We start from the raw sequence: 11,349 nt of genomic DNA on the forward strand, positions 1-11,349 counted from the left end.
ATTTCCAAAGAATCCTTCTAGCTAGGGTGCAACTCTCCATTGCATTGTTTTGGTGTACTTTTGAAATCTTTCATTTGATTTTGACCCAAACTATTTGCTTCATACACAAGAGAATCTTAATGGCTGGTTGAGATTTGGAAGTCGAAAGAGGGGGGAAAAATCAAAGAGATTCAGACCAGATCAGATGGCTACGGAGGAATCAGCGAGCGTGATGGATGATTATGAGACGTTGATTTCGACGACCGATGTTGAGCTCTTGAAAAGAGCTTGGCGTAACGAGAAAGCTGCTCCGGAGATTCTTCAATTTGAATCTTCTTTAGTTCAAAGAATCAAAGAGCAAATCGAATTAGCGGTAATTTTTCTTTTTGAAATCGGAAACCCTAACTTTTTATTTGTTTCCTGAGAAAAATCAAAATCGAAGTAGAGAAATTATTTCTTTTGCTGTCTATTCATTTATATTTTTTATTTTTAAGTAATTCTTCCTAGAGAAGCTTGCTTTAGTGCAGATTTTCGAGTGATTATTTAATTTACGTTTTTTTGTTTATTATTTAGCTTAATTGTAAATCCAATTCTACGAAGCTAAGAAATAAGAAGCTTAAAATGGATTGCTGTTGTTTTATTTTTTGTTTTGCATTGCGATTTCGCTACATGAATTAGTCAAATGGAAATAAAGATTATGTCGCGATTTGATTCATAAATTATTTAAATGGAACAAAATGGACTTGGCGTGTGATTTGTAGGAACAAAATGTGGAAATATCCGAAGCAAATAATATAGATCCACTCACTGTGTCGCTTTACCAAATGGACTTGGATAGGACTCAATTTTTGCTGAGATCGTATCTTCGGGTTCGTCTTCAGAAGGTAGTCAGTTCTTGTGTTTTGTTATGGTATTGTTTGGAGATTATGTTGAATTTGATTTGCTTGTTGGGCCTGGAATGCAGATTGAGAAGTACTTGTTCTATGTTTTGAAAACTGATGAGTATCTAAACCGGCTTTCTAAGCAGGAGCAAATGTTTGCAAGAAGGTGAAGGGTTTAAGTGATTGTCTTGTTTGTGATAAAGATATGTGGTTTGGGGTTAATTGGATTGTTAATTTGTGATGTTTGTTGTGTGATTACAGGTGCACGGATGATTTGGGAAGCCATCTTGATGAGACTGTTTTGGCGAAGTTGCCTGATAATTACCAGTCCATATTAAAGCAATCTATAACCAGTGAAGAGGATGATATGGGTACTCGTTCTTCTCTGAGTCGCTTTCATTCCTACTCTTTTTATAATTTGTTTGGAAGCTTGTGAGATTGCTATGCATGGTAACCTTTTGATTCTCGAGTTGGCATTTTCAAATCATTATCTGAGATGCTCAAGTTGTTGTTTTCTTCGGATATGCAAATGGAATGTAGGAGTGGTTTATATTTTCCATTAAGCATGTTGTAGAAATCCCAATATTCTTGTCAAGAGAATATTTATCTACTTTCCAAAAAACTTGTTTTTCTGTAATTTTCACAATCTGAGTGATGAGAGAAGGATTTCAAGCATAGCAGGCCTTTCTATTGTTGGATGCATCAAACTACTGCTCTCATGATTTATTGATGTTACTTTGGGATGACAATGTGAATGCAAATGCAGCTAGTGCCTGAAATGAGTATGAAACCGAACCTAGGTTGCCATGCACTTGTCATCCAGCTATAATATTCTCATTGAGAGAATATTTTTGGATTTGTAGACAGCCCTGTTTTACTTGAAACTTCCGGAAACTGTGATTGAGAGAGGGATTTGACCTTACTTGAGCCTTTTTATTGTTAGATGTGCCCAAGAACTGCTATCCAATCATAGGCTACCCACTGGTTAAATGAGCTTGTTAGTAGCTCGCTGCTGCACTCTGTAGTCTCTGTTCCATGAAATTGCTGAAGCACTGGATGATCCTCGCACATGTATGCCTCCATGACTGAAAGGCATGCATCTACAGATCTTAGGAATGAGGAAAAGTGATGTTCCTCATTAAGCTTGTTTTATCCTAGATTTCATGTGTTATCTTATTCTAGAAGTGTTTTTCTTGCTTATCTGCTAGTCAATTTATTCTGTTTCCTGGTCTTTGGATTTCATTACTTCCCTCTTTAATTTCTTGTAAAACAATGCTTTCACTGTATTTATAGCATCATATGCTCATTAACAACATCACTGGCTTTATGCATATCATTTTCCTCCCTTGCTTCCGCTTAGCCTCTCCTCTCCTTATTTTCGTTTAGTCATCTAATTTGTAGATTTTCCTGTCCAACATAGGACAATTCTAACTTCCAGATAGGGGTGTCTGTTACCTGGTTCAAGAAGTGTCCCAGTTAATCTTTCCTCAGTTTTGTCCATTTTTTAACTTTCATGTACTTGAGTACACGCACCTAGACAGTAACTAAAATGAGTTTTTCATTGTTCTGATCTGTACGTCAATAGTGCCAGTGCCCCGACTCGACACATTCGTTATCTGCAAAGCCAAGCAATATCTTTCTGGTCTTGACTTTGAGCCTGAGTACAGGTAATTAATGACAGTAATTAATGGCCTTTACAAAGGCAACCCTTCTTTATGGGTTGGGTTGTATTTGATTTCTTATAAGTAAGAAAATGAATTATCTGTCTGCTTACTGATAAGATCTATATATATATACTGTGGCAGCATGGAAATCACAGAGATGGAGCGCGACTTACTTACCTTTGTATGTTACAAGTTCATAAAGAAGCCTCTAGAGAATGGGAAGATAGATTTGGTCTAAATAATCCCGGCTTCTGGGTTAACAATGCAATGGTAGAGCAGCGAGCCAGAAGTTAAAAATGCTACTCCGAGTTGCAACTTGGCTTTGTACTTTAGTTGTCAGAGCAGTAGGATGTAGTAAATTAGTAATTGATTGCATGTCTTATGATATTCTCCTGAATGTGATGCCAAATGTGTATTATTGATGGGGTCTCATGTGTCATCTCCATTGATGGGGTCTAATGTCTCATCTCTTGTATTATTATACACATTAATATCTGCTATCTATGGTTTGAATTTCCAAATCATTCACAGAACAGTTTTAAGTTTTCTGCTGTGTCCTCTGCGGATAAATTTTGTGACAGAATGTCCTAGCCTTTTGCTCCAAACGGAGACATCTTGGGTGTTTGGAACGGTTTGTTTTTAGGGTTTTTTTTAGAGTATTTTAAACACCCGCCTTGAAAAAAGAGAGATGCCGGTAGAGCACAAGTTTCACTGGCCTTTCGACCTCATATGGCGTGCTTTGAAAACCCCGCTCCTTCAAAATCTAAAAGCAAAACAAAGAAACTCGAGCATTGTGCAACGGTTCTTGAGAACAGATTGTCAGTGTGAGCGGCAGCAGAAATCGACTTGGTGAGTCTTTAACGTCACAAATTTTGTGCTGTAGCTCCGCAAATACTCTGCAAGCAGCAGAATTGTATTAATCTGTGCTTTTCTCGCAATAGTTTTCCTATTGCCCAACGGCTTGTCTGTTGCATGATTTCCTCTGAACTTCGTTTTGGGTGTTTTTAAAGTCGTTTTTATTTAGAAATTTATTAGAATAATAATTTTTATTTTTTAAAATTTATTTTTAACATAAATGATTCGAAAACATTTTTAAAAAAAAAAAAATTTGAAAAAAAAAACCCAATACTAAACGGCCTGTTATTTCTGAAGTTGCCACTGTGATAAGAGAATATAAGAAGCTAAACGTGAATACATCACTGCAAAAAGACCAGCACATTTGGGCACCACAGAAATCAGAGGAGGTTTTAATAGGCACACAGCATGAGACAGAAAATAAGACATTTAAGAGAAGCATCAGCATCACAAACAAAGCTGGCAATGCATCCTAATTGGGATCACTTTACACCAAAAAATCATAATTTGCTACATAACAATTTCATGTGGCAGTACATAAACATAAACACAAACATATCCTATTCAAAATTAATGAGCATCTTCTTTCAAAAAAGCAGGACAAAATCAAAGGTTAAAATTACAGAAGTACTATGCAACAGAAGAATTATCAAGAGCCAAAATCTTAAGGAAATCATCATAAGTGACGCCATCTTTATCACCGCCACCAGAATAACAAGCCAATTTTATCATAGCTTTAATATCATCATCAGAAGCATCAAACCCTGCCCATTGCATGTAACTCTTCAGATCATCGACACTCAGTTTTCCATCCCCGTCTTTATCCATGACCTTAAATACATCCTCCATAACCCCAGAACTAGACCTTGTTGACGATGAAGATTTCTTCTTTTCACTAGCACCATCCAAAACACGTTCAAATTCATCATACTCAACAAACCCATCTTTGTTAAAATCCGCAACAGACATCATTGAGCCTATAAAATCATCGTCGGCACCATTACTTGAAAACCCTGCATAAAACATGCGAAGATCATCTTTGCTTATCTTCCCGTCATGGTCTGCATCAAGAACATCAAATGCTGGCCTGAAATCTGCACCGCCCCGTTTGGTCCCTGCAGCTAGACTTGTCCCAGATGGGCACATTTTGTGGAAGAGAGATCAGGCTTGGGATTCTTTCTAGGAAGTTGTTGATGAAAGTAAGGCAGGCAAAACAGCAGGAGAACTAGTCAAGTTTGTTGTCTTAAATAGAGAGAGAGGGTTGGTGTGTGTCAAACCAAACAAAATATTTACGGGACATGTGACTTGATTCACAAGAACTTGGAAGTCTAAACTTTGTACACGACTACGCGTGGGTTAATTTTATTCGTGAGGTACGTGTGCAGTGACGTGTCGTCTTCTGTGGAAGGAAGGAGCAAGCTCCCTTTTGAATCTTTGATGCGAGGCTGGCCGGTCGTTGGCTGTGTGGTATTCTTTTGTTTGGCTGGTAGGTCAAGTTTGCTCTGTCATGGGTCAAGATCGAATTATGGCACGTAGACTCTGCCATTACTACCCACTTGACAAGTCTTCTCTTGAAAGTTTCGAGGCCGATGTTACTGCTATTCGAGTTGTTACTACTTGCTGGATTCTTTATTTGATTTGTATTCGGCTGTGTGGAGTTTTTGAGTGGCGTATAGCTTTTTAGATTCTTGAAAGGCAAGTGGCGGACTTATTCTCTGAAATTAATTGTTTTATTTGTTTTCCTTGATCGTCATAGATTTGAGCATTATTATCACAGAAGAACAAAGTTTTCGGCCTTCTATGGATGCCAGTCCGATACCATTGTTCGTGAGCAGATACAGACTCGTCACGTTTCAATAAAATATTGTCTTTACATGGAGATTTTGAGAGAAGTGCTGCTGCTGCTATCAAGATTGGTGGTGTCTGGTATTGGCGCGCGAAAATGTCTAAAAGTCTGTTTGGCAATGTTGTCTCGTATGTCTTGCCTTGTGCTATGCTTCGGTTGTTGTTTTATGTTGTCTTGCACTTAATTGTGCTGTGTTATGGTGTGAAGCAAAACAATTAAAATGTTTGATGATAAGAATTTCATTTTTTATTGTAAATGCATGTTGATTTAATATAATTTTTATAGTTCTGTTTGTTTTGATTTAAAAGTCCTGTGAGATTTAAATTATCTGTTACTCTCTCCACTGAAAAAAATGGAGAAATCACCTTGATTTTTTTTATAAAAAAAAAATGAACCCTTTTTTTTCCTTTTTTTTATTTCTTAAATTATACCTTTTAAATTTTTTCTTTCTTTTTTATATTCAATGTTTTATTAATTTGGATTGCTAATAGTAATTTATTTTGTGTTGTTAACTAAGGTTGATTTAATAAATTATCATTTCAATATTAAAAAAAATATATCATTAAATTTTTTTCAAAATCAAACCATATTTTTATTGATCGTTCAATATGTTTTTGACCCTGTCAGGTTAAATGGTACATGTTAATCAATGAGTTAGCTCAAGAGATTTTAAGATTTACCCATTAAATCTACAATGTTAGATAGTTTTTTTAATTGAAATCTCATCTTCCATTTTATTTCTCTTGATTGAATCCTTTATGCCTTTTTATAGGTATAATTATTTAATATTAGATTAATTTTACATTAATTTTCATAATTTATTTCAATTTACTTTTTATGATATTATCATAGTTTTAAATAGACACTCTGGTGGTTGGTGCTCAATTCTACAAGCGTTTATTTTTATTAGTATATCATTAAAAAAATAATTTTTTTTTAAATTAATCTAGTGAAGTCCGTGAACTAAGTCATGTGTATGGTTTATAAAATCATGAAGCTCAAAATTATCTACTATATTGTTATCTTTATATTTTTTAAAAAAATCATCTTGGCAATGTATTACACATACAATTCTTCTGTGTATAATTTTAAAATTAAACTCGAAAATAAATTCAGAAAAATTTTAGGTAGAAGGTTTGATCTTTAAATTTTTTAAAAATGATGTTGTTTTGAATAAAATAATTATATAAAAAAATATAATAGATTGAAGGTTAGGTTCAACCCGATTTAAAGCCTATTAGTTTTTATATTTTAAAAGTGTTTTTTTTTTAAATAATACTTTAAATTAAGACATAATAATATAAAAAAAATAATTTTAATAAATATAAAAAAATAATTTTAAATATAAAAAAAATTCTGTCTCAACGAAGATGCTATTATATCATTATTGATGTTGGTGATCGTGACGTCCACGCGTATTAAGGCTACAAGGGACTAGACAATGTGTCGTGCGTGCAATTCTTTGATGGTTTCAGTTTCTGCCATAAGCGTCTCTGTCCTTTTGTTAGTTTACTTTTCCTTTTTTTGTTTTCTATGGTACAAGATATAATTATTAAATCCAACGTAACTAATGACGTCAATAATTCAGGATTTGAAATTTGATTGACTCAATTTTTTAATTAAATCAAATTGATTAAAATATTAATCTAATAAAACTTATTTAATTTAATTTTTAATAACTAGACCCCTTCACAGGCATGCGATTTATTCCTTCCCATCGCAGCATATTTACACCCGACAGTTCTTCCCTCCGAGTCATGACATCATAGCGGCTGCCGCATGCTGCAGCTAAGTCGGTGACCTTCCTTTTTAGAATATTTACAACTCTATATGTTATGTAAATCGACAGCGAGATGCAGAAGGTAGTTTTTTTATTGTATATATATAAAAGAAAGTTTACTGCAAGATATCTTATCTAGTAACTTTAAATTTTTATACTGCATTTGAGGGTTTAGTTCAGTGGTCAACTGCAAGACTTACTTTGTGACTGTCCCGAGTTCGATCCTTTCTGTGCATCAGTCTATCACCCTCGCGGTGCTTTACCTGTCTATTGGGCTTATAGGATGTTTAGTGGATCAGAAGATTAGTTGTGGTGCGCTTAAGTTGACCTGGACACCTCGGGTTACAAAAAAAAAAAAATTTATACTGAAATAATTAGTTGTATTATGATTTTAATAATTACTTCATCACATGTTTGAATTTTACCATTTTTTAATTAAAATTAATTAATAAAATAAATTTTGTATTAATATTTTATTAAATAATTTTAAGATTTATGGATTGAGATTATTTAGTTAATTTTAAAACAAAATAAACATGAAAGTTTGCTCATGGAAGGTTTTAGGGCCATCGATGTACTCACTATCTCCCAAAATTGTGATCGTTTTGATTTTGCTTGGGGTTGTAGGTATTTTCATGTTCTCCGTTTCTGTTTTCGAAAATCTTAAAACAGAGATATAAGTTTTTTTTTTCCCTAAAGGATATAGAAACCAACTACTGTAAAAAAATCTCAAAATCAAATAAGTTTTCCAATTTTTGTGATAATAGTTGGTTTTATTTTTTCCAGAAAAATAAAATAAATCCATAAAAAACAATTTTTATGTTTTTTTTAAGATAAATAATACCTAACAACTCCTTTAATATCCTTTCGAGTGCATGATTGTCTAGGAAAATAAAAAATTGAAGGTTGATGATGTAGCCAGATTTATAAATACCAAATGTTTTAAGTATTCGAGTTAAGAAATTAAAAGGGAATGTTCTTGTTGTGCAATTCAAGATTCTTCAAGCCGAAAATGAAAATGAAAATAAAAATATATAATGATAATAATTAGAACTTCGACCTCAGCCCTTCATCCTTTCGAAGAGTTGGTTACAAAACAAAAGGAAAATACTTATAGCAACCTTTGTTGCAAGGAATGTAACTGTGTCCATTTTCGTGGAATACCGTTCCTATTTATCCGTACGAAGACAGGCATATAAAAAGATTTGTCCATCTAGAAGCGCGAGAGGAGGAAACGAGTAAAATAATACTCGGCGTCCTGGGTCGTGGAGATGGGTAAAGCATGTTTAGATAGCTTTTGTGGTTATGATCATTGAATTGTTTTTTTTTAGATAATTTTATGGTTGTGATATGAAAAAAAATAAGTTTTAAAAAAGTGTGGTTATAAATTATTAGTTGGATTTAGATACATATATAGTAAAAATTATGGTTGAGGTTTATACGCACAAAAAAAATATGTATAAAATATTTAGTAGTTATGTGGTTACTGTTGTTTTTTAAAATGTTTTTTTTACTTGAAATTTATCAAAATATTTTTTTTTATTTTTTAAAAAATTATTTTTAATATTACAGCGCATCAAAATAATTTAAAAACACAAAAAAAATATTAATTTAAAGTAAAAAAAATTAAAATTTTTCAAATGCATTTTTTAAATGCAAAAAATAAACAGAATTTTGCGAAACTTGGTTATAAAAACATGTAAAAACTACATATCAAAAACAACGTTTCAAACTCAATTTTTTAATGAAGCCTACAATAAAAAATATAGTTTGATATGTTAACAAATACTTTATTATGTTTTTTGCACTGTAAACATAAAAACTACAAGTAAACATCGGCACTCTTATTCTTGGATCTCCTTGCTCGAATTTGTACACGTAAATCATTTGTTATACTTGTAATCTTTTCAAAATATATTTAACACAATTTATACAATAATTTATTTGTAAAATTACATTTGATTAACCTTGTTGATAGTTGCAAAATGCTTTTATTTTTTGATGATCTGTGCACTCAATATAAATTGATAAAAAATAAAATAAAATCACATGAACCTTCCTCCGGTGCAAAATTCACCTCTTATGATGGCGGGTATATAGAGCAAGTAGTAATTCACCTCTAATATAAATGGGAATGGGTATAAAAGTTAGAAAACCTTAATGGAGATGCAGAAAAGGAGTGCATCTTTCGCTTCTATGAACCTGCTCTGTCGCTTTTTTAAAAAATAAAAAATAAAATTGTGATTGTTTATCATGAATGCTTTTAATGGTCGATTGATTTTCGTATTTGGAGATCCTTCTGATCAAATTATAAACAAAGAATTAACCAATAAGTTGGGTTTTGTAAGAAGATTCTTTCTTGCAAACTTCATCTATTCTTTCTCGATACAAACCTAAAACCAATATTATAATGTTGAGAGTTATCCATTTGCAGTCCGAGTTAAGCCGCTGCTAAAATTAGTTTTAATTCGAATGAGCCATGTTTAATCCCATGTTTTTATGTCTAAAGAAGTGAAAGGAGTGTAGATTATTAAGAGTGCTTGTGTTTCTTAGTTTAGTTTGGTAGAACATGGATATCCAAAATTTAATGTTAAAATCCTATATCGTGATTTCATTCTTGTTTTGTTTAGTAAAAAATTTTAGAGAAAAACTTGAATATTAATTTTAACTTGACCTCCTGTGGATTAAAAAAATAAGATAAAAATAAGGGTATTAATTGATTAAAGATCCAACTAATCATAATGTCTATATTATAAATAAGCAATTACAAATAATCCAGCTAAAGTAATAGGAATTAGATTTAATGGCCTTGTAAGTTAGTCAATAGTTTTCAAAAATCATAATTTATTTTTGAGATTTCTAGCTTTCATCTTTTAATAAATTTTTAATTTTTAATTAAAAATGAGATATTTTAGAAAATAAATAACTAAACCGTCATAAGAAACTAAAGGAATAAATAAAAAAAATGAAATCTAAGAACTCAACGTTTTATTTTTAAATAAAAAGAGATTAACTAATTATTTCATTAAAAACATAGAAACAAAATAATAATTCCCTCATGGCAACGCCTCTCGATAAAAACTAAAAAAAAAAAAAAAAGAAAGAACAAGTTGATATGGGCTGGGTTTGGATTCAAAGCTTTAACAATGAGTTGTGGACATGACTAGCCATTGGGCTCTTTCAAGTCTACTTTATATATTGTGTACACAGAGGGCTTTTTCGGTAATCCGCAGAGCCAAAAAACCCTATCAGCTCTTGCAGGCTACCAGTATATAATCCCATGACCAAATCAAGCAGAAGCCGTTTAGGGTTTTATCATGATGTGACGATTAACATGTTTCGCTATGCTTCTCTCTTGCTCTTTCGTGTTCTCTCACTCTCTCTCATTTATCTTATGTATGTTTTTGCGTGTTTTAAATCTTGTTCTCATTTGATGCCTCTTGATAGAAACCTTAAATACATTAATTGTTTTTGGTTTCTAGAAAATATTTTTTTGTTTGCAAGAGGCTTAGAGCTTGAGCAGAAATTGAGTCGCTGCGCCTCTGTCCTCCACAGGCGCAGTGAATTATACCCTGCCAAATCTATCTTTCCTATCTTCTTTCTAGTTGTGAAATATTATTTGTTTTGGATCAGTGTGTATAAGGCGCGGGGATCCTATGATGGTATGTAATCTTTGAGACCTGATTGTTTTCACTGGATGACAACTACAAGCATAATTGCTGAGGACCCCTTCGTCAATCCTTTGTTATTAAAGATGATTTTACATTGATGGGTTTTTCTTCTCTTGTGGTGATTTTGTTTTACACCATGATTTGTACTTCGATTAGGTTTTTGTAAGGACTGTTTGATGCAGAGATGATGAATATGCACTGGGCTCTGAGCAAGCTGTTTATCAGCTGCTTTAATTGATGCATAGTTGCCGCCTAGAAAGCTATGTCTGATCTGTTTTTATTTTAAATCGTTTCTTTTTTTTTTTTTCTTTTTCATTTTTGTTGTCCATGGAAGGGTGATGGACCTTGTCGAAGTCCAGACGCTGTCGAACCTTGCCTGATACTGGAAATGGAAACTTACCTGAATACTCCAGTGAACATAGAAAACTTTTACGGGCAAAATATAACAACTTGAGGGAGGACGATTCTATGACTTGCAATGCATAAATATGCGACCTCGGTGAAATTTGTCAAATAATTCACGCAACGGAGGCCAATATGCAAGTTTGTGATCATTCGAAAGAGGCCGAATTATGTTAATTACGCCACAAATGTGCTCAAAGAACATTGCCGACGCTAATAAAAAGAGGAATCTAATTTAGTGTAAAAAATTAACAAAGCAAAAGGAGGAATG

The 11,349-nt window shown here is 32.8% G+C and overlaps 2 protein-coding genes and 2 non-coding genes across 4 annotated transcripts; 3 read left to right on the forward strand and 1 right to left on the reverse strand.

Annotated features, from left to right (window-relative positions):
- The first annotated feature begins 75 nt into the window (after nucleotides 1-75).
- Nucleotides 76-3,070, forward strand: LOC118062499 (DNA replication complex GINS protein SLD5). The gene is made up of 6 exons (XM_035076275.2): nucleotides 76-352; nucleotides 741-863; nucleotides 944-1,026; nucleotides 1,122-1,231; nucleotides 2,446-2,527; nucleotides 2,666-3,070. The coding sequence occupies exons 1-6, from the start codon at nucleotides 185-187 to the stop codon at nucleotides 2,760-2,762; spliced, it is 663 nt and encodes a 220-aa protein (XP_034932166.1). The 5' UTR covers nucleotides 76-184; the 3' UTR covers nucleotides 2,763-3,070.
- Nucleotides 3,071-3,826: 756 nt separating this feature from the next.
- Nucleotides 3,827-4,658, reverse strand: LOC118062500 (calcium-binding protein CP1). The gene has a single exon (XM_035076277.2). The coding sequence runs from the start codon at nucleotides 4,523-4,525 to the stop codon at nucleotides 4,010-4,012; it is 516 nt and encodes a 171-aa protein (XP_034932168.1). The 5' UTR covers nucleotides 4,526-4,658; the 3' UTR covers nucleotides 3,827-4,009.
- Nucleotides 4,659-10,657: 5,999 nt separating this feature from the next.
- On the forward strand, nucleotides 10,658-10,732 carry LOC118062559 (small nucleolar RNA R66). Its single transcript, XR_004689788.1, has one exon. It is a non-coding gene; the product is annotated as a small nucleolar RNA R66 (small nucleolar RNA).
- Nucleotides 10,733-10,856: 124 nt separating this feature from the next.
- LOC118062562 (small nucleolar RNA snoR118) lies at nucleotides 10,857-10,949 on the forward strand. The gene has a single exon (XR_004689791.1). It is a non-coding gene; the product is annotated as a small nucleolar RNA snoR118 (small nucleolar RNA).
- The last annotated feature ends 400 nt before the right edge of the window (nucleotides 10,950-11,349 follow it).

Source organism: Populus alba, chromosome 8 (genome assembly GCF_005239225.2).
Source record: "Populus alba chromosome 8, ASM523922v2, whole genome shotgun sequence".
Classification (NCBI taxonomy): Eukaryota; Viridiplantae; Streptophyta; class Magnoliopsida; order Malpighiales; family Salicaceae; genus Populus; species Populus alba.

Coding starts and splice junctions, on each gene's coding strand:
- LOC118062499 (XM_035076275.2), top strand. CDS start 185: ATGGCTACGGAGGAATCAGCGAGCGTGATGGATGATTATGAGACGTTG. Junction 864..943: donor TTCGGGTTCGTCTTCAGAAG/GTAGTCAGTTCT, acceptor CCTGGAATGCAG/ATTGAGAAGTACTTGTTCTA. Junction 1,232..2,445: donor CAGTGAAGAGGATGATATGG/GTACTCGTTCTT, acceptor GTACGTCAATAG/TGCCAGTGCCCCGACTCGAC.
- LOC118062500 (XM_035076277.2), bottom strand. CDS start 4,525: ATGTGCCCATCTGGGACAAGTCTAGCTGCAGGGACCAAACGGGGCGGT.